At 48.5% G+C, this 23,481-nt stretch overlaps 1 protein-coding gene across 1 annotated transcript; it reads right to left on the bottom strand.

The window, feature by feature from the left end:
* Positions 1–158: 158 nt before the first annotated feature.
* PAX4 (paired box 4) lies at positions 159–10,390 on the bottom strand. The gene is given in 11 exon segments (XM_060107735.1): positions 159–227; positions 229–282; positions 616–774; positions 1,043–1,098; positions 1,488–1,557; positions 1,898–1,980; positions 2,168–2,296; positions 2,888–2,960; positions 3,288–3,503; positions 3,787–3,917; positions 10,366–10,390. Coding segments are annotated over 11 exon segments (1,065 nt in total).
* Positions 10,391–23,481: the final 13,091 nt, after the last annotated feature.

Consider the following 23,481-nt stretch of genomic DNA (forward strand, 5'->3'; position numbering starts at 1 on the left):
GTGGGTGGGCACGGCTTCTGCCATCAGGTGACACGTAAGAAGGGCAAGGTCCACAGATGAGGAGGAGACACAGGAAGGAGGAAGGAGCAATGCTCTGCTTGGGCAGGCGGTATCAGATCCTCCCCATCCCATCTCCTTTCCACTCTGGACCGCCTCCCTCATCCCAGACCTCGAAGTGGGGAGCCAGGCCAGAGCAAGACCTGATGGGTACCAAGACTGGCGATGGGGGCAGAGGAAGGAGGGGCAAGGATGGCAAAGCAGGAGTGAATCCAGGGAGCTCGGCTGTGGGGGGCGGGTAGCCTGTAGGGATGAAGAGAGGGTGAGCTTGGGCTTGCTGCTGCCACCCCACCCCTCAAAGTCACTGATGGGGAGAGGGGCGGACATCGGTTCTCTACACTGGATATACATACTTGAATCTCCATCCCAGCCCCTTTGCCCGCTATGGCCGTCAATGATAGTATAGACTCAGGGGTACTAGTCTCCCCAACTTTACGGGCCATGCAAAGAATGAGGAAAGCTGTATTGAGGTTCCTTTGATGACCCCGACTGGGGATCCATGCCCTCCCGTGGGTCAAGGAGTCAGTTAGCCTTCCCTACACCCTGCAGGAGTGAGGCCTGGCCTGGATTCTTACCCCAGCAGGGCTTGAGACAGGCTTGTGGTGGAGTGTCACTCAGACATCTGTCTGATGCTGTCCCCCAGAACCGCGGAGAGCTGGAGGGAGCCAAGGATTCCAGGGCAGGTAGGACTGCTGTGGACACACTGCCGGGGGATTGCTAGAAAAAGCAAGAGGAAACCCTCAGCTGCCAGTGATGCCTACTGTTTAGCACGACTGGGACCCCAGGGCTGCAAGACCCCACCCCACCCCCGGGGCTGTATCCTGAACAGCTTCAGAGGGAGCCATTCACATGGTAAACTCTGAGGATGGCACTTTCTGGAAACATGTACTGTGAGGGCCCAGGGGAGTCATGCATTCTAGCTCAGGCACCCACTGGGAACGGGACAAGCAGTGATCCCTTCAGTCTTCCCCCTCTTGCTGGATACCTGTGCAGAGATGGTCCCTGGGGAGGCACTTGGTACAGTCAGGTCCTGGGAAGCGCCTACAAGGTAAGGGTGGATGAACCAGAGGGAGGTACAGGGGTCTGGGGAGCAGGGAGTGGAGGTGAGAGGCAGGGAGGTTCTAGGAAAGGCAATGACTTCTGGGGGGGGGCGGTTGGAGGTGGATGCTACAGCCCCAAACTGCCCTCCTTCCCAAGGCGGGGTCTTGGGAGACTATGGAAGAAGGATTAAATCCCAGGGATGGTAAACTGGGGGCAGTGCAGCCCTGAAGAGCAGGGACTGTGTATGTCCAGCATCTAACACAGTGTCTGGTGCATGGGAGGTGCTGAGTAAGTGTTTGGTGGTTGCATGGATGGATGGATGGATGGATGGGAAGGAAGGAAGGGAGGAAAGAAGGGTGGGTGAGTGGATGGATGGGCAGAGAAATCACCTGGAAACCGCATTTCCCCCTTGAGCTTCTCTTGTCGGCGCCATTTGGCTCTTCGGTTGGAAAACCAGATCTGAGGAGGGCAGGAACGATGCTGCTGGCTGTGCGCTCCGAGGCCCAGCACCTACTGCTCTCACCACGTGTTCCTGACCTGGACTCGGGGTGCAGAGCCTTCCTCAGCCCTGCCGTCCCCCCTTCCTGCTCTGGCCTGGGCTCTCTGTCCCCTTCCTCAGTGCCAAGGCGTGGAGCGGCCAGTGGAGGGGAAAGCTCAGCAGAAGCGCAACAGGACCTACTCCGAACCAGCCCGTCTCCGCCTCCGGCCGCCTTCGCTACGTCACCGGAAGCGGAAGCCTGAGCGGCCCAGGCGCTCTGTCCTTGCGGTGTGTGCACGCTGTGTGGCAGAGCTCACTCACCCTCACTGTGTCTTCAGGCAGAGAGGTGGCAGCAGCCAGCTTCCCGCGGGCCACTGAGTCAGGGTACTGCCCACGCTGGAACTCTGCAGAGATGGAGGCTCACACAGCAAGGGCGCGGGGAGAGGCCAAGGCCCCACTCCCCGCCTGTGCCAGCCCTGAACTGCCCTACTCCCCGACGCAGGGGCGTCCACAGCCTCCAGCTCTCAGCCTCGGCCCGCAGGCCTCCGGGCCGTTGCCTCCGTGGCCCACCGTCCGCCCCAGCTCTGGCACCTTTCTCCAGCGCCTCAGCTTGGCCTGGGGAGAAGATCGTCCGATTCCGGTGGCCTGTCCCTGGGTGGGGACCCCGGGGCGCCTCGGAGCCACTAGGTGGCGTTGGAGGAACTGGAGCCAAAACAGCGGCAAAGGGAGACAGTGGCTGGTGCGGGTCTGTGATGGTGATTCCTCCGGTCGAATGGAGTCCCCACGTCCCTGGTGCTGTAGGCAGGGCACAATGCAGGGTGAGAGCAGAGCCGCACCGCTGGGGCATCCACAGTTACTCGGGGGTCGCCGCAGGGGCACTGGGTGGGAGGGGTCGAAGCCATGGTGGGAGCATGCTTAGCATGTGGGGGGAGACAGCCGCAAGGATGGGCCAGGCTTGCCTGATCCCACAGCACCTCAAAAATGCTCTGAGGAGCTGTGAACGAGGCAGGGGGAGGGTGTGGAAGGCCGAGTCCTGTCTCCTTCTCGGCAGATCCTGTGAACTTAGAGACCTAGGGAGCTGCGCTCTGTTCCAGGACCTGCCAACAACTAGCTGGTGACCTTGGGTAAGTTACTTCCCTTCCTCTGAGCCTCCATTTTTTCCTGCTAGGAGAGAATAAGACCCACTGTGAGGCCCACTTTATTGGCTTGTTGTGAGGGTGATCCAAGAAAGAACAAGAAAGGAATCTGAGAGCTGTAAAACGCTTAGGTTTGGCTCTGAACATCCCTGGAGGCAGCTCCAAGACCCACCTGGCAACCTGAGCTGTGCCCCGGGGATTCTCTGGTCCTCCTGTATGGCCCGCAGGACTCGGTTGATGGAGGAGACCTGAGGATGTGGGATGATGAGTGGGGAAACGGTGCCCAGCCCAGGTTGCATCCTGAGGATGTTTCCCCAGTATCCTTTCTCTCCTCTGTCCTGGCCGACACATCGTTCCCAAGGGCAGCCTCCTTTCAGCCCCACGCTTTCTTCTTCTCACCTGTCTCACCACCACCGCTTTTCAGAAGAGAAACTTCTGGGTCAGAAGAGAGCCCAGAAGCCCCGCCCCCCAGCCTGGGAGGCCCCACTGCCAAGTAAGAAGGGATCTTCTTCTCCCTCCCCAGACAACCAGTCTGGCAGCCACAGTTCCGGTTCTGGGGAGGGGTGGGCACTTACACTGGGAGTCTTGTCCTGGGTGCAAAGCCCTTCGGCACAGAGCTGGCGTTGGATCTCCCAGGCGAAGAGGGCTGGGCACTCACCCTTCAGCTGGGCGATTCGAGCCACCACAGGTGGTGTGGCCAGGCGCGGCTTGCTTCCCCCAATCCCCTTGGGCTCCAAGACACCTGTGCGGTAGTAACGCCCTAGGATCTTGCTCACACAGCCATTAGATACCTGGGTCAGGTGAGAAGCAGGGACAGGTGAGGCATGATGGGCAGAGGGTGAGTGTCCCTGGGACAGAAGGAAGCTACCAGGCAAAGTGACACTGACTGAATCAGGCCCCAGAGTCGAGTCTAGCCTCACCTTTGGAACCCTGAAGCTCCCTCTCCCAGCCCTCAAGGAAGCAGCCCAAGCCCCAAAGGCCTTCCGAGTCTGCAACAGCCCCAGACTTGCCTTAAAGGGGCCGCTTCTCCCAGCTTCTTGTGCCCATCACTGGGTGAAGGTCCCAGCACACTACCTTAAGGCTCCGTGAGATGTCACAGGGCCGCATCCCGCTGACGGCCAGCCGCACGATCTGCTGCCGGGTGTCCAGGGGCAGAGGCCGACCATTCACAAAGAGCCCCCCCAGCTGATTCACACTGCTGATCCCTGGGCAGGAGAAGGAGGCATCGTACCCTAAGTCTCCCCTCTCCCCAGCCCACCTGCAGCATGGAGGACCCTCCTGGGAGAGGGTTACTCAGGCCCCGCTAGCCTGGCTTCCCACCACAGAGAAAATCCTCCCTCCAGGGGACTGCTCCCCTTCTGTTCCCAGGGCCCCCCAGACATGCCACTTTCTCTGGGAGCTGGCTCATGGGTGAGCCGTTGCTCCTTGGCCACATGCACTGGTCCTTATTGTCTAAGGGAAGCAGGATGGAGCGGGGAGGGAGTGACTGGGAGGGGCTCCCACAGAACGCCGGCTGAGGGCACATGAACCCACGTGGATGCAAGCAGAGCCTGGAGCCGTTCCCGCCCTCCTATGTAACCCTGTTCTTCCCACTTCTCCTGGGCATCTTACCGTCCTGCAGCATGCTCCAGGCTGGGCCTCCTCACAGAAGGGCAGGAACTGGGAAGACTGGGGAGCGGAGTTCCTCCTGGGAGCTCCTTTTTTGTTTTTGAGGCTGGACCTGCAATAATCGAGGGTTCTTTGGGCGGAATCTCTTGCTTAGAATGGCCTTGGGGTGTTTTGTGATAGAGGGTAAGGTTTCTAAAGTTTGCCAGTAGATTGGCTACAAAACTTCAATTTCTCTTTACTAAGCCTTTGAATTAAAACATCATAGAGACAGCAGAGGACTGGATCTTTCTGGATGTCCTGATAAGGGCCTGGGAGGTTGGGAGGGCTCTGTTTCTCACATGTTCCATACAAGAGGTCAGGTAAAAATGGATGAAGCTTTCCCTTTTCCCAACGGACCACTGTCGCCTCTGACCCCTCAAAAGCCTTATCAGCCACCCAGGTGATACACTTGGGACCAAGTCCTGCCTCCTAAGCTCAGGATGCTATGCCCAGCCAGAGAGGGCACCAGGGACCAAAGATCTCCATCGCCCTGGTCTGAGGCTGGGGACCAGGTTCAAGGCTCTGCCTTTACTCTCATGCAGGTCCTGACGTTCTGTTCTCCTAACCACCAGCCAGAAAGCTTCCTTCAGAGCACCTCATGGGAGGGTCTTGCTCAGGTTTTTGATACTCTCCAAGAAGGTCTGGGGAAACACCAGGGCTCAGCTCTACCCCCAAGCATTGAGGCTTGGGTCCCACCCCCTGGAAGTAGAGGTGAACAAGCCTGAAGTCCTGGTTTCTCCCGGAAGACACCTCTCTTGACAGCTTCTAACCCCCTGCGGTTGCTGCTTCCTGTTAACTCTGGAGAGGTCTAGATCTCATACTTTCAGAGCCCAAGTCTCTGGGACCAAACACTCATTCTTGCAACTACCGTTTACCGAAGGCACGTCAAAGGGAGAGAGGGAGAAGCAGGAGGGAGCTGTCTCTGACCTGTATAGAAGCCAGTGTGAGCATGAGAGAGTCTCTTGGCAGCCCAGGACACAGGTTGTGGGCCACCATGTCCGTCTTGCTTTTATCTGCTAGTAATGGGAGTTGAAGCCACCTCCGTTCATGCCTAGACCCCTGGCAGGGCTTGAGGTCCCCCCAGAGAATAGCTTATGCGTAGAACTTTCCTGTAATAACCATGGCATCTTGGCTCAGTTAACTAATCTGCAATTATTTACTGAATAAGGTATTAATCCTGAGCACATAGCTGGTTGTTCAAGATGAAGAGAGTAAAAAGAATAGGGACAAGGTTTTTGCCCTCCAAGAGATTACAGTGCAACCAGGGAGAGGGGACCAGCGTGAGGGAAACAACAACGAACTCACAAAGACTATGGCAGCCAGAGCGACTTGATAAATTTTAGGAGACAAATCAGCTTTTACTCACTCCTCTCTAGACAGTAAGAGACACATTCCCCTGCATGCTCTCATCTTTCCAGAAAGTCAGGAAGGAAGGCAGAGGTTTCTCCAAAAAGAAAAGTGAGGCAGAAATTGGGGTTCCCACAAATCAGGGGCCACCCAGGGAGTAAAGCTCAAGGAGGTTTAGGAGCCAGTCCCTCCTCAGAAGCTGCAATTTCCAGCTTCTAATCCTGAGGCTCTCTTTCTCTGCCTCCACCCCTGCTGCCTCCAAAGCAACAGAGAGAGGAAAGTCAATTTGGGGATGTAAAGGCTATGCCAGGATAGCAGGGGCAGGTGGAAGCTCAGAAAATCAGCCAAACCCTGAATCCTCGATAGGACTGTGTCCCCCGTGAGTGATCAGAGCTCAGAGGAGCTGTGGGGTCTCAGGTTCAATATCCAAGCCTAACTCATCTCCAAACCTAAAATCACCCCAACTCAAAACAGAAAGCCATCCCCGGTCACCGCACCACACATTTCCAACGTTCATATGAACTTGTCTGATGAAAGAACTGGTCCTCGCAAGGTGGGAGAGCAGGAGAGGGGGCCGAAGGGGCAGGAGGGTGGTGACTGCAAAGACAAAGGACGAGAGAGGTTGGCTTGGCCACACAAAGACATGGAACCAGCATGAGAGGCGGAGCAGACAATGAGCCTGCAGTGAGCTACCTGTTTGGTGGGGGGGGGGGTCTCAGTCTCCTGGCCTGGGCTCCTGAGACCCCTGCAGGCTCCAGGGATGGTGGTGGTCTGGTCCTGCTAACAGCCTCCACTCTGCTCCTGCTTCAGTCCTGCCAGGGGGTCCAGAGCCACAGAAAGCCCGTGCTCAGGAGCAGAGGGCAGCCTTCTGGGAGCAGCCAGTGATGTCACAGACCATGAGCAGAGGAGAGAGGAGGAGGGAGGTGTGCATGGGGCTGACTGGCACCGGCAAACCACAGCCAGTGACCCACTGTGTCCTTCCACCGAAAGTCCTCAGAGCCCACCTTGTGCCTACCTGCCACCCTGAAGCAGGTACAGAGCCAGTCTCATGCAGGCCCCCTGGCTCCTGAGCACAACCACTCGGGGGCCAGTACTCCTGAAGGGAACGGGGAATAAGGAGGGTGGGGAATTTCAGACTGTGTCCCCAAGGCTCTGAATGCACAGAAGCCCAAACATGAATTCCAGAGCCACAGACACAGCTTCCTAGCCAGAATGCACTTCTGGGTTCTGGGTCAACTCCTGGGTCCTATGTGCATTGCTATAAAAGGTCAATGGGTATATAGACCAACACCTAAATACTGGTCAAGTTGGCTCATGGATCTCTGAGAGAATGCGGTGTGCATAGAGAGAGTATCACACATCACACATCACACCAGTTCCCAAGAGTGTCCTCACCAATCCTTCAACTGGCTCCTTGACTGAGGTGATGCCCAGGATGAGTTCTTGCCTGGAAACTGGGGTACCCTGGACTTTAGAACACTGGCAACAGGAGCAATGGAGGGAATGAGCCTCTGAAGGGAGTTAGGTTGCAGGTGGGGTGTTTATCCATTCCTTGATTTTTCAGGCTCCATTCTACAAGGGATTTGGTGCTTTTAGACTGTGAGTTATGAACGACACTCCTGTTCCCACAGAGAATACCACAGGTTATCTGGATTGTTGTTCAGGTGGGGGGACCAGTAGCTGGAAGGGAAACAAAGCCCCCAGCGCATGGAAGCTTTGTTGCCACCATGTTCTCGGGCAGACCCCTTGTGAAGGAGCTGGCATGGAAAGCTCTTTGGGTCCATCGCATACCTTGGAGTCTGTGAAACCCTCTCAGAAGTCAGGCTGAAAGTAAGCAGGGTGTGGTGCTCCAACACTAGACCCAGAGTGGGGAAGAATAGGTTTCAATGGTAAATGCTTTGGTTTGGGGGGCAGGGGTGTTGATGTTGTATGCTCAACTTGATCCTAGGATTGGGAACTCTTATTCTCAAAGCAGAGCCAAATATATCACAGAAGTGGGTTTTCTCTCTTACCCTGACATGGCCTGCCCTTCTCTTCCAGCCTCCTCCAGCATCCTCAGGCTAGCCTGGAGCCCTCGGGGACAGGGGAGACTGCAGCAGGCGGTTTCAGCACCAGGGGCAGGACAGCACACGCTCTGGTGGCTGTAGAGGCCATTCACTCCCAGGGCAGCTGGGACTGCTGGTCCCTCTACTCAGCCATGCCTGGGGGAGAGGAGTTCCCAAGGAAGGCATGTGGTAGCTCTAATCTTAGTCCTCCTTTCATGCCTCATCCCTTCCTCTTGTTTTGCCCCTGCATCTGGGGGCCAAAGGCTCCATGTCCAGACCCACTATTCCCATAGACAGCTGTGTGAGGGTGGAGATAGGGGTGTCAGGGGGAGAAGGGACAAGACCTGGCAGATGGTGGTGGCAGCGATTTCCCCCATAAACTACCTTCTCCCCCCGCCTTTACAACACACTCTTGGGTCTGAACAAACAGAGGCTTTCGACCCAGAGGTGATGGGGGGAGGGAGAAGAGAGGAAGGGCCGTGGCAGGGGGGCCTAGCCAGCCCAGAGGCTCAGCCACTCAGCCCTCTGCCCAACGCACCAGACTGTTTGAGGAGCAAATATCTGCCTTCACTGTCTGACTCTCTCAACCTACCCACCCCCCAACCCCGGGCTTGGGGCTAATTGTCCCTCATTCACTGGGCCCAGGCCCCAGGCTGCCGCCAGCCCCTGCCATCTGCTCTCAATTATACATTAACTCAGAGGTCTTGCCACCCGCCAGCCAGCCTGTGCGCCCCTCTCCAGTCCGCCCATGGCCATTCCTGCTTGTCCCTCGCCCTGTTGTAGAGCCCTGACCGCTGGCTTCTTCTGCCCTTGGGAGCCCCTGGTGTAAAGCCCTGTAGCTATGGGAAAAGATCTGTCCTCAGGAGAGGCCGCTGGAGTTCCCCTGCCCTTTTCAAGGGGCCAGCAGACAAGACAAGCCCGTGCGTAAAGCTGGAGAGGGCAGGGCGCAGCCAGAACAGAGACCGACGGCTTTGCTCTGACACCTCACCCCGGCCTTTGGGCACTCACTGGGGGTGGAAACGCCAGTTCCAGGCTGTTTCTACCCCTCCCCGTGGCACCTCCCTGTAGGCTGTGGGGTTCTGACTCCCATCTTCCCTCTCTCCAGCGAGCCCCATCTCCTGCCAGCCCTCAGCTTTCCAGAGCGCACTGGCCACCTCGCCAAAACCACTCGCTGGCAGCACATGCCGCCGAGTTTAAAGTCATAGTAGTTTCCTGGCTACAAAAACGTGGGGTATCTTCAAGTTCCTTGGATATTCCTAAGCTTGGTGCTAAATCTGCAACTGCCCGCATCGCCAACCCTCCTCTCCCAGCCCAGACCCCGCTATAACACTTGCAAATCCCAACGCTTTTCCGCTCAGCGTCTGAAACGCTGGCTACTCAGCTCCCTCCCTCTGAAAGTGCCACGGAGAGAGTGACGAGCACTTCCTCCCAACTGGGGACACAGAAAATGTCCCCCTCTTCCCTCTTTTTCAACACGGGCCCCTAACCTCTGAGCTCAACCCTCCCCTTGTTTCTCCTAGGACCAGGCTTTGCCAGGTGGGGTGGGGAGTCTTTATTCCCCTAGACAACCCCCAGCAGAACTGGGGAGTTCAGGGGTTAGAGCCAAGGGCTCCAGGAGGCCAGGTGAGGAAGAGCCCAGCCCAAAGCTGCCAGGTCGGGCACTGTGCGCCTCAGACCTCAGTGGCCCATCACTTGTGGAGAGTGTGTCCTTGGGTCCGAATGCACATCAGACCTGCCCAAGGGGAAGGGGCTGCATCCTGACTGGGGTTTTCAGACCCGCCTGGTGACCCAAAGTTCCATTTATTCCTTGGGGACAGCTAGCTCTGCACTCTGCAAATCTTCCCCGCTCCATCCTGCCCAACTTTGCATGAGGTGGAGGATCTGGGGAGGAAGATAGCATTTCATTTTTAAAATACATTTTATTTTAATAGGCTCTATATTTTAGGACAGTCTTAGATTTACAGAGACATTTCAAAGATAATACAGAGAGTTCCTATACCCAGTTTCCCCTATTATGAACATCTTACATTAGTATTTGTTATAATTAATGAACCAATATGGATATGCTATTAATAACTAAAGTCCATGGGCCTCCCTGGTGGCGCAAGTGGTTAAGAGTCCGCCTGCCGATGCAGGGGATACGGGTTCGTGCCCCGGTCTGGGAGGATCCCATATGCCGCGGAGCGGCTGGGCCCGTGAGCCATGGCCGCTGGGCCTGCGTATCTGGAGCCTGTGCTCCGCAACGGGAGAGGCCACAACAGTGAGAGGCCCACATACCGCAAAAAGAAAAAAAAAAAAAAAAAAACTAAAGTCCATACCTTATTCAGATTTCCTCAGTTTTTCCCTAAAGTCCTCTTTCTGTTCCAGGACTCCATCCAGGACACTACATTTAGTCACCAGGTATTCTGAGGCTCCTCTTGGCTGTGACAGTTTCTCAGATTTTTCTTGTTTTTGATAACTTATAAAATTTTGAGGAGTTGTAGAACATCCCTTAGTTTGGATTTGACTGATGTTTTTCTCATGGTTAGACTGGGCTTATGGGTTTTGAAGAAGAAAACCGAAAAAGGTAAAGTGCAATCCTCATCATGTCACATCACACGTCAACATGACTTACCTCTGTTGATGTTGACCTTGATCATCTGGTTGAGGTAGTGTTTATTGGGTTCCCCCACCAAAGTTAATCTTTTCCCCTCTTTTCCATACGGTACTTTTCTGAAGGTAGTCCTATGTACAACTCACATTTAAGGAGTAGGGAGTTATGCTTCACCTGCTTGAGAGTGAAGTATCTACATTGATTTTGGATTTCTTCTGCTCAGGAGATTTTTTTACTTCTCTCACACTTACTTGTTCAGTAATGTATGTCTGTGAGTATGGACTACAGATACTTATTTTATTCTTTGGAGTATTATTATCCAATATACTACATTTTTTGTTGCTCAAATTGTTCTAGCTTTGGCCATTGGGAGCTCTTTCAGTTGCCTCCTGTGTCCCTTTGACATACCCCCATTTTCATGGGGCTCGGTTTTTGTTTTGTGTGTGTCTGTGTGTGTTTGAGTATCTCCTTATTTATCTTGTATATTTCCTGCCCCAGGCCTAGAATCAGCCATTTCTCCAAGGAGCTCTGGTCCCTTTTGTTGGAGAATGGTAGGAGAAACAAAGATCTGGGCACTAGGCATGCTTGCTGCTACTGGGGTGTCAGTGCTTCTGGGTTCTTTCAGCTGACAGAGCAAAGAAATATACATGAGTGTACTAATCCATGTATATAGACATATCTATAAATAGTTCCATATGTAACCATTTGTATCGATATTAAACTAAACATGAGTTCATACTGATGTCTCCAACTCCAATCCATTCTCACATGGATCATTCTGGTTTCCTCCCTTGCTTACCTGTGAAGCCTGTACAATATGTAAGTACAATTTATTTTACCTTTAGTCTTACAGACTCCACTAATTTCCAAAGTTACTTAAAACGAGTAACTTGATTTTCCCCACTCCCGTTCCTGAAGCTGCTTCATACATTTGTAATACACTTAGATTATTTAGACATATTCTGCAATTTATTTTAGGATTCCCTGACCTCTAGGTAGTTTTTAAAAATTTGTATACATTAAGTTTCATTCTTTGTGCTGTAAAGTTCTGTAAGTTTTGATAAATGCATAAAGTTATATATCCACAAGTACAGTATTACACAGAGTAATTTCACCACCTTAAGAGATCCATAGTGCTTCACCTATTCAACCCCCACCCCTCCCTGCAAGCCCCTGGCAACCACTGATCATTTTACCATCACTATAGTCTTGCCTTTTCCAGAACGTTATGTAACGGAATCATAGGATATGTAGCCTTTTCAGACTGGCTTCTTTCACTTAGTAATTTGCACTTAAGATTCCTTCATGTCTTTTCATGGCTTGATAGCTCATTTCTTTTTAGCACTGAGTAATATTCCACTGTATGGCTGAACCACAGTTTATTTATCCATTCACCTACTGTGGACATAAGTTTTCAACTCCTTTGGGTAAATAGCAAGGAGTACACTTGCTGAATCACATGGTAAGAGTATGTTTAGTTTTGTAAAAAAACTACTAAACTGTCTCCCAAAGTGGCTGTACCATTTTGCACACCGATCAGCAATGAATGAGAGCTCCTGTTGCTTCACAAACCCATTAGCATTTGGTGTTGTCAATGTTTTGGATTTTGGCCATTCTAATAGGTGTCTAGTGGGGTATATCATTGTCATCTTAACTTGCATTTCCTTAATGATACAATGTGGATAATCTTGCCATATGCTTATTTGCCATCTGTATATCTTCTTTGGTAAGATGTCCAGTTAAGGTCTTTGATCCATTTTTTCATCAGGTGTTTGTTTTCTTATTGTTAAGTTTTAAGAGTTCTTTGTATATTTTGGATAATATTTCTTTATCAGATATGGTTTTTTTTTTTTTTTTTTTTTTTTTTTTTTTTTTTGCTGTACGCGGGCCTCTCACTGCTGTGGCCTCTCCCGTTGCGGAGCACAGGCTCCGGACACACAGGCCCCGCGGCCATGGCTCGCGGGCCCAGCCGCTCCGCGGCATGTGGGATCTTCCGGGATCGGGGCACGAACCCGTGTCCCCTGCATCGGCAGGCGGACTCTCAACCACTGCGCCACCAGGGAAGCCCTCAGATATGGTTTTGCAAATATTTTCTGCCGGTCTGTGGCTTACCTTCTAATTCTATTCACGTTGTCTTTCAAAGAGCAGAAGTTTTTAATTGTAATAAAGTCCAGCTTATCAATTATTTCTTTCATGGACCATGTCTTAGGTGTTGTATCTAAAAAGGCATCTCCATACCTATAGACTTTATTTTTTTAGAGCAGTTTTAGGTTCACAGCAAAATTAAGAGGAAGGTACAGAGATTTCCCATCGACCCTCTGTCCCCACACATGCACAGCCTCTCCCATATTCAATATCTCCAGTTTGTTACAATTGACAAACCTAAGGTGTAAGTTCTGTAGATGTTCTTTATAAAGCTGAGGAAGTTCCCCTCTATTCCCAGTCTGATGAGAATTTTATCATGCGTGGGTATTGGATTTTGTTCAATGCCTTTTCTACATCAACTGATATGATTTTGTTTTCTTCTTTAGCCTGTTGATGTGATGGATTGTATTCATTGATTTTTAAATGTTGAACCAGCTTTGCATACCTGGAATAAATTCACTTGATCATGATGTATGATTCTTTTTAGACATTGTTGGGTACAATTTACTAATGTTTTGCTGAGGATTTTTTTCATCTATGTTCATGAAACATACTGGTGTTCGGTTTTCCTTTCTTATGACGTCTTTAACACTTTTGATATTGGGGTAATTAATATTGGTCTCATAAAATGAGTTAAGAAGTGTTCTCTCAGAGATCCAGCTTTGAGAGTGAGGACAGAGTTTATCATGCACATGTACAGAACACTCAATATAAGTATCACACTATAATTGTTGTTACTACTATTACTACTACTATGATGTGCCAACAGGTGACGCTATTACCTATTGACTGAGTTCACCCGTTCCAGCCTAGGACATTCCCAGCCCCACCCTTGCTGCCTTAATTCTGCACTCCTGTCAATTCTGTCTCTCTGCTCTTCAGTTTACCCTCTTGATCTCTGGGCTCATTAAGCCTACTATATGAAATTCCTTCTCTGACCTAGAGTCACCTTATCTGGAGATAGTGGGGTGGCTATCTTTCTGCTGCCTTTGAAATATCCACAAACTTCTGCACTTTTGAAAGGGAAGAGGAGGAGGAGCATGAGTCATTGATGATCCAAGGTCTTTGCCTCTATGCTTTTTGAAGGTTGTGGGATCTTGGTCTTGGTCTCACTAGAGAGTGAGAGGGGACTGAACTGTTTTAATGTGATCTAGTCATCACTGAAACTATGTCTGTAACAGGTGCTACCTAGGAAAGCTCAGTGCTCCAGCTTGGGTAACTTTCCACTGCTTAGCAAGACCCAAAGGCAATGGGGAAGACAGCTCCCTCCCCAAGGATAAGGATCTTACCTCGGTCCCAGGAATCCAGAGCTCGTCATCTTTAGTGTGTCCACAAAGGCCCCCAAAGCAACATCTGCTCAGCCCAACAGAAGTCACCCTACTACCCAGAGGACAAGCTGTGTAAAGACAGGTAATTATAGATCAAGTCTCATTACTGTCTCTGGCTTGGCAGCATCAAGCACAGTAACCAGGCTTTGAATGGTCCACGTCCCAGGTTTCATCATCAGCCCAGCTGGCATCCCTTTCACCACCAACCCTCAGCTTACCTAATTCCTCTTTACTATAGTCCTCAGGTCCACTTCTTGCTTGCTCTTATGCTCTCAAGTCTCCACTATGTGAAATCAATTATTTTAACTTTCCCTAGACTGCTCCACATTTCTCTGTCTCTCTCTCTTTCTCTCTCTGTCTCTCTCTCTCTTTTGTGGAAGAAAGTGCAGCAGTGATGTTTCATGGAAGCTTCTGTTTACTCTCTGATTCTCTTTTCTTCTCCCACTATTCAACATTTAGATGGTTCACCAAAGCCCTCACTTTCTCCACCCACTATGCTGGTTCCTCTTGTCTCTTGGTACTTTGAGTTCTTTCTCTTAGTTTTCTTTCTATTTCTCATAATATATAATAATTATCCCAATCAAGCTGTATTTGGAGAGACACTGGCTAGAGCTGCTTGACCTCAACCACGGGGGATCAGCTACTTGGGAGCCTGCCTGGGAGAGCCAGGTGGCCCTGCAGGGTCTGCACGTGAGCTCCCCCTGCAGCCTGCCCAGTGCTCTGCGTTTCGTAGGGACACTGAGTTTGATAGTAATTGTTCATAACCCAGGCTTCCTTCATCACCTCTCCCCTGAGAGTCCGAGCACTGTGATTGGCAGGGGAGTCAGCATCAGGTCAGAAGGGGAAAAAGAGATGCAGACTTGGGAAAGACTTGGCACCTGCAAGCGCTCTGAGACACCAGTTCCCCTTCTAATCCGGTATCGTCCAATAGCCACTCTCCACACCATGAGTCTGACTTCCTCCAGGGATGGAATTGAAAAGACACGCTCTGGAACCCAACAGAGTAAAATCCTTTGGGTGTTATTATCCTTGTTAAGGAAGCTGGGTTTGAGAATAGAATTCTCTTTTTTCAGGAGAAAAGAAGGAATTTATTTTAAACCAACCAGTAAAAATATCAGTCAAACTATCTAACATAATTGCCCAAAGATACCAATCTTAGTAACTCAGAAAAAAATGATTCTGTTGGATCAGTAATAAAGAATGCTGATTTTACCTCTGGTATTTTCTTTACTTTTCTTTTTACATTGTGGGAAAATATACACCACATAAAGCTTACCATTCTAGCCATTTTTAAATGTAAAATTCAGTGGCATCAAGTACATTCACAGTGTTGTATATCCATCTCCAGAATTTTTCATCATCGCAAATTCTGTACCCATTAAACAATAACTCCCCTTTTCTCGCTCCCCCTAACACTTGGACCTTTATGCTACTTTCTGTCTCTATTAATTTGCCTATTCTAGGTACCACATGAGTGAGATCATGTAATATTTGTTCTTTCGTGTCTGGCTTATTTCACTTAGAACGATGTCTTTGAAAAGGAAGTTCTTATGCATGCTTCCCTTCTCTTTATCACCCTGATCTCAAAAAATTAAAGCTGCTTTTGAAACTATTGGTGGAGGCTTGAGTAAGAACGGAGGTGTCAGTCTATGAGTCCTGGGCAATAATGGAGATGTCAGTCTATGAAGATGAAGGGTAGAAGCAAAACAAGTCTGTAAAGAGCAGACTCCCCTGGAGTTCCAAGTTCACATATCTTGAGTACTGGGAGAGCCCCAGTTGAGAGAGAAGACAAGGCAAGAGAATTTCATCAGCCAGTCCACAGAGATACCAAGCAATTCAAATAGCAAAACGACAGCTTGTCTCTCTCTTCCAGATGCTGGGGTTTCTCTGTACTGGAGGGTGAATCCCATGAGCTCTGGTCTGCTTGGAAAGGCGACAAGAAGGTAGGGTCAAAATAGAGGAGTTAAAATGCCCAAGTGGGACTTCCCTGGTGGCGCAGTGGTTAAGAACCCACCTGCCAATGCAGGGGACACGGGTTCGAGCCCTGGTCCGGGAAGATCCCACATGCTGCAGAGCAACTAAGCCCTTGTGCCACAGCTACTGAGCCTGTGCTCTAGAGCCCGCGAGCCACAACCACTGAGCCCACGCGCCACAACTACTGAAGCCCGCATGCCTAGGGCCTGTGCTCCGCAACAAGAGAAGCCACCGCAATGAGAAGCCCACACACAGCAATGAAGAGGAGCCCCGCTCCCTCACTTGCTGCAACTAGAGAAAGCTCCCACGCAGCAACTTAGATCCAACACAGCCAAATAAATAAATAAATGATAAATTTTTTAAAAAAGACTGATAATATCAAATGCTGGTGAGGATATGGAATAATTAGAACTCTCATGTACTACTGGAGACAGTCTGAATTGCCACGCCCACTTTGGAAAAAGTTTGGCTTTATCTACCAAAGTTAAAGATATTCATAACCTATGACCCCTATATATTCCCCAAAGAAACACATGTTCGTGGTTTTATGCCCTAAGTTTGAAGCACATAAACTATATATTTTTTATAGCAATAGTGCCAGGAACAGGATTGTATCCAGTTTTTAACTACTATAAATAAACATTCATGAACATGCATTTCTTATTATGTTATGCTTGTGGATTCTGTGGGTCAGAAGTTCAGAAAGGGCCTGGAGGGGATTGATTGTCTCAGCTCTGCAATGTCTGTGACTTCTGTGGGGAGACTCAAAGGCTGTGGCTCAGTGGTGAGGGGCTGGAATCATCTAAAGCCTTCTTCCTCATACAGCTGTACCACCAGGGAATTCCCAAAACAGCATGGAAGATGCAAATATATGCATGCTTCTGGATTTTTTTTTTTTTGGCTGCGCCACACTGCTTGCAGGATCTCAGTTTCCCGACCAGGGATTGAACCCCGGCTACGGTAGTGAACGCCCAGAATCCTAACCACTAAGCCACCAGGGAACAGAATATGTATATATATTTTGGCTGCAGGCTTGTGGGATCTCAGTTCCCCGACCAGGGATTGAACCCAGGCCACAGCAGTGAAAACCCAGATTCCTAACCACTAGGCAACCACTGGCTGTTGATGCCAGCTGTTGGCCAGGAACTCAGCTGGGGCAGTTGACCAGCCCACCTGAATGCAGCCTCTCCATGGTGTAGCTTGGGCTTTCACCCAGCTTGGTGGCAAGTGCAAACATCCCCAAAGAACAAGGTGGAAGTGCAAGGCATACTTTATGAAGTGACTTAGAAGTCACCTCTGCTGCACTCTGTTGGTTAAGGCAGAACAAAGGCCTTCAAGGGGAGGGGACATAGATTCCACCTTTAAATGGGAGGAATGTTGAGGTCATTTTATAAAAACAACATGTGTGTTGAGAGATATTTCTGTGGCCATCTTTGGAAAACACAATCTGCTACAAGCCAACTATCCATCGACAGGAGAATGGATAAACCTACTGTGGTATAGTCATTATTATGGAATACTATACAACAATGAAGATGACAAACAACAGCTATATGTAATAATGTGGATGAATTTCACGAACATAATGCTGAGCAAAAGAAACCACGTGAAGGAATACATATTGTTTAATTTCAGTTATAAATTTTAAAAAACACAAGCAAAATTATAGTGTTTTAAGATACAGGCTTAGGAAGAGCAGCGGTTAGAAGGGCAGTTTCTGGGAATGCTGGTCATTCATCTTCTTGACTTAGGTGGTAATTACATTAGTGTTCACTTTGTGATAAATCATTAAGGTGTACATTTTTGTTTGGAGCACTTTCTTGTGTTTTATATTTCACAAGAAAAAGGGTAAGAACTTAATCTTCTGGCACTGAAAACTAAGTTTATTTGAAAAAGAATTCACTCTGAACTTTAGAAATGATACCCAGCAAACCAACAGAACATTAGACTCTATCTCCATCTCTAAAAATTCTGCTGGGTTCTTTTTAAGTTATACATGTCTTCTTACCTTGTTAAAATCAACATGCAAAACCATTTCGTGTCATGGTTTTTACATTGCACTATAAAGATAGTTTACATACATGTCATTTTTTAAAGCTACCTAGTATTTCATTGTTTACATATCATAAGTTTTCTTAGCTATTTTCATATCTTTGGGGCTAGATCATCATCGTTATCACTCACCTTATTAAGAACTCCCTAGATCCTAGGCACTGTAAATACAACTTTTCATTCATCATCTCACAGCAACCTAATGAGACAGGCATGACTTTTATTCCCATTTTTACTGCCGAGGAAACTGAGACTTAGGTTATGTAACTTTTAAGTTTCACAAAGTATAGGTTCCACAAACAATTCATACCTTGGCAAACACATTCCAGAGCACTTCATCTCAACCCCTTTGACTTAATACTTGCTTTGGACTCCTCCCACTCTGCCCCAGGACATTTTTTCCCTTGAGATTTCCGAAAGTGGAATTGCCAGGTCAAAAGACTGGAAACAATTTTAGAATATTCCAGATTGTTCTCTATACGCCCTGAACCAAAGTACACGGATATCAGGAGGGTTTAATAAAGGGTCAGGATCATGTCAAGTTTATGGATTCCAATTTTAGAGTCTCTCTGTATGATTTCCCTCACCAAAATGGTATGGGCTAGGGAATACCTAAATATTATTCTCTATACTTGACCTATTTAGTATATCTTAGAGGGTCTTGTTTTCCCTTTCTTAATTGTTTTGTTTGACTATCTGTACCTGGGAGGAAATAATTAGGTATTTCCCCTTAGTGGTTGTTGTTGTTTTTTTTTTTTTGGCTGTCCTGTGTGGCTTGAAGGATCTTAGTTCCCCGACCAGGGATTGAACCCGGGCCCTCTGCAGTGACAGCGCCAAGCCCTAACCACTGGACCACAGAAAATTCCCAAGAAATAGGTATTGTGACCCCCTTTTTTAGAGCAGATTTTTTTCTTTATAACGATTCCTCTTTTCTACCACAGAACCTTTCACTGAGTTACTATCCAATAGTATTCCTTTAAGTTTTCTGTGACCTTTTAATAAGAAAAAGCCACATTTCTTCATCTCATAAAACTCTACTGCAATCATTGCCATCATATTACTCATTGCTTTTTTTTTTTTTTTTTTTGGTACGCGGGCCTCTCATTGTTGTGGCCTCTCCCGTTGCGGAGCACAGGCTCCGGACGCACAGGCTCAGTGGCCATGGCTCACGGGCCCAGCAGCTCCGCGGCATGTGGGATCTTCCCGGACCGGGGCACGAACCCATGTCCCCTGCATCGGCAGGCGGACTCTCAACCACTGCGCCAACAGGGAAGCCCTACTCATTGCTTTTTAGATAAAGAGTCATGTAATGACAACCTTCTAGAATTCAATGTCAAGGGAAAAGTTTGTTTCTTCCCATAAAATAATATACTTCCTTTGATCACACAGTGACAATCATATAACCTAATGTGTCTTTTTAATTTTTTGCCTTAGTTGCAAGTACCTCTAATCCAAATTTAAAGTTCAGCCATCATAATGATCCCATCCTGAGTTTCTGATATTAAAATGTAAGCTTCCCCCAAAATAAATTAGTTAATTAAAAAAAATAAAATGTAAGCTTCCAGGAGGCAGAGGTGTTGTCCATTTTGTTCCTGTTGCAGGCACAGAACTCCAGGCAGAGGGAAATAGCTCAAAAGCTTTATACATATTGGGAAGGAGACTCTTTCTTTGTTTTTTGGCCATGCCACACTGCTTGTGGGATCTCAGTTCCCCAACCAGGGATTGAACCTGGGCCACGGCAGTGAAAGCACTGAATCCTAACCACTAGAGCGTGAGGGAACTCCAGAGACTTTATGTATATATGGAATCTAAAACAAAAAAAGTGGTTCTAATGAACCTAGGGGCAGGACAGGAATAAAGACACAGACGTAGAGAATGGACTTGAGGACGCAGGGAGGGGGAAGAGTAAACTGGGACGAAGTGAGAGAGTGGCGTGGACATATATACACTACCAAATGTAAAATAGATAGACAGTAGGAAGCAGCTGCATAGCACAGGGAGATCAGCTCAGTGCTTTGTGACCACCTAGAGGGGTGGGATAGGGAGGGTGGGAGGGAGACTCAAGAGGGAGGGGATGTGGGGATATACGTATATGTATAGCTGATTCACTTTGTTATACAGCAGAAACTAACACACCATTGTAAAGCAATTATACTCCAATAAAGATGTTAAAAAAATAAAAATAAAAACCAACATAGAGCTTCCCTGATGGCACAGTGGTTAAGAATCTGCCTGCCAATGCAAGGGACATGGGTTTGAGCCCTGGCCAGGGAAGATCCCACACACTGCAGAGCAACTAAGCCCATGCGTCACAACTACTGAGCCTGAGCTCTAGAGCCCGTGAGCCACAACCACTGAGCCTACGTGCCACAACTGCGTGCCTAGAGCCCGTGCTCCACAACAAGAGAAGCCACGACAATGAGAAGCCTGTGCACCGCAACGAAGAGTAGCCCCCACTCACCGCAACTAGAGAAAGCCCGTGCGCAGCAACGAAGACCCAACACAGCCAAAAATAAATAGATAAATAAATAAATAAATAAATTAATTAATTAAAAAAAAAACCAACATAGAAGATTCTGGTATCAGATATGACAGCAAGATTTAAGTTTGATCACCTAGACTGGTGATTAAATACATCAGTCACTAGCCTCAGGTGGCTACTTAAACTTAATTTAAATTAATTTAAATTAAATAACATTAAAAATTCAGTTCCTCAGTTGCACTAGCCACATTTCAAGTGCTCATTGACCACATGTGGCTATTGCCTACTGTGTTGGACAGAGCATATATAGAATGTTTCCATCGCTGCAGAAAGTTGTTTTGGACAGGGCTGATCTAGACAACTTGGGTTTATGATGCTTTTCTTTTATTATTTTTTAAAATATTTATTTATTTATTTATTTAGGCTGTGCCGGGTCTTAGTTGCGGCACGTGGGATCTTCGTTGTGGCATGCATGCTGGATCTAGTTCCCCGACCAGGGATCGAACCCGGGCCCCCTGCATTGGGAGGACAGAGTCTTACCCACTGGACTACCAGGGAAGTCCCATATGAGGCTTTTCTTTTAGATAAGCATAGTACAGTAAAACGTTGTATTAACTCAGACTGTCATAGCAAGATACCAGACTGGATGACTCGAGAAACAGAAACCTATTTTCTCACAGTTCTAGAGGCTAGAAGTCCAAGATCAAGGTGCCAGGGTTGATTTCTGTTGAGACCTCTCTTTCTGGCTTGCAGACAACCAACTTCTTGCTGTGTCTTCACATGGCCTTTCCTCTGTACACCTGCAGGCGGGGAGGGCGGGGGGAGGGAGAGAGAGAGATGGAGAGAGAGCTGGTTCCTCTTCCTTTTCTTATAAGGGCACCAATCCTATTGGATTAGGAAACCACTCTTTTAACCTTAATTACCTCCATAAAGGCCCTATCTCCAAATACAGTCACATTGGGGGTTTGGGTTTCAACATATGAATTTTGGGGAACACAGTTCAGTCTGTAACAAAGTTTAAAAAGAAGGAGAAGGAAGAAGAGGAGGAGAAGGAGGAGGAAGAGGAGGTCAGAGCCCGATGGTGAGGGCCTCCTGTGCTATGCTAAGCAGTTGAAACTCTATCTGAAGCAGAAAGGGAGCCACTATAACGGTAAGGAAGGAGTCTGTGTGATTGAAATGTGCATCTCAGAAACAACAGCAAGTTGACAGTAAGGAGGGTGGGTTGAAGTTGGAGAGGGGCTTGGAAGCATGGAAGCAAGGGGCTTCCCTGGCGGCGCAGTGGTTGAGAGTCCGCCTGCCGATGCAGGGGACACGGGTTTGTGCCCCGGTCCGGGAAGATCCCACATGCTGTGGAGCGGCTAGGCCTGTGAGCCATGGCCGCTGAGCCTGCGCATCCGGAGCCTGTGCTTCGAAACGGGAGAGGCCACAACGGTGAGAGGCCTGTGTACCACAAAAACAAACAAACAAACAAACAAAAGAATGGAAGCAGGTAGTTAGTCCAGTGCTGAATTTCCTCCCCTTTACCCAAAGGAAGCTCACTGGAGAGTTGAAAACTCTTTCATTGAAGCCTCTGGATTCTACAGGTGCAGATCGAGGTTGAGGGGGCATGTCTGGCCATCCTAGAAGCAGGCTAGTCGAATGGTTGAGACCAGACTATGGTCAGAAATTTCAGCATTCACATCTTGACTCCATCCTTTATTACCAATTGACTTACAGTTGGTTGCTCACCTTTTCGAAGCATTAATGTCCTCCATTGTGGAAAGAGACTGATTATTTCATAGCATTGTTCTAAGGATTAAATTATGTAATGTAGGGAAAAGCATTCTGCATAGAGTCTGTTTAGTATTTAGTGCTCAATATATTTTGGGCATTATTACTACTGGGGATATATTTCCTAGATTTACTCTCAAAGGATTACAGAAAATAGGGTGTTTGTTTGTTTGTTTAAATGAATCTTGTCCATCTCTAGATTGTGTGTGTGGGGGGGACGGTATGTGTTCAAGTTCTCCACCACACAGGAGTCACCTTTAAGGTTTTCTAAGTCTCCCTCCATTACTAATGGCAGAGTGAACATGAGTTTTAGAGTCACAAGAACTAGTGTCAAATCCCTTCTCTACTATTTCTCTAGCTGTGTGACCTTCAACAAACATCCTACTTGAATCTATAGTTCCTTACAGGTGAAATGAATATGATAATACTTTTCTGTCATTCATTTATTTTGTTGTATTTTATTTGGCTGTGCCGAACAGCATGCAGGATCCTAGTTCGCCGACCAGGGATCAAACTCTGTGCTGTCTGCAGTGGAAGCGTGGAGCCTTAACCACTGGACCACCAGGGAAATCCCTGTCGTTCATTTATTCACAGATATATACTGAGCAGCTGTCTGTGCCAGGCATGGCCTCAGAATTCCACTGTAAGGAAATGAGGCACAGTCTGATGACATTTTCAAAGGGAAAGAGACAACGATACTACAATCTCATAAGTGCTCTGACAGATCAAGAGTAGGAGAAAAAACAAAACAACCCTACCCTGAGGAAAAGCATTCTTCTCAATGCCTTCCAGGGGAGACATTCTGATTTCTAAGTGGGGAGTTGAAGGATGGGGAAACGGGAAGTGAGTCAGGGCAGGGAGGAGGAAAGAGGGATGGAGAGAGTGCTCCAGGCAGACGGAAAAGTAGGCACAAAGCCCTGGAGGCCAAGGAGTGTGGTCTTGAAAGGCCAAAACCAAGTTCACTGGGCCTGGGCGCACTGTGGAAGGGTAGAGCTGTGAGAGAAGAACTGGTGTAGAGAAATCACGGGAGGGGCTTAGGGAGTAGAAAGACCTGATCAGGTCTGCATTTTAGAAATATCACTTAGGCTGCAGTAGGAAGAATGGGTGGGGTGTAGGTAAAGGAAGCTCCCTGATGTCAGGGAGCTCTATTATAAGCCTAGTGCAGCGACCTGGGTGAAAATATGTCAGGCTTAAGCAACAGGAGATACTTAATAATAATCACAGCAAATTTAACACATATATCCAGGCAGTGTTCTATGCGTTTAGCATATACTAACACATACAATCCTCAAGACCAGGACAACCCTAGGAGGTAAGTCCTAGTACCATCTTTATTTTACAGAGGAGAAATCCATGGAACAGAGATACCACACAGCCTGCTCAAGG

This window comes from Mesoplodon densirostris, chromosome 9 (assembly GCF_025265405.1).
Source record: "Mesoplodon densirostris isolate mMesDen1 chromosome 9, mMesDen1 primary haplotype, whole genome shotgun sequence".
NCBI lineage: Eukaryota > Metazoa > Chordata > Mammalia > Artiodactyla > Ziphiidae > Mesoplodon > Mesoplodon densirostris.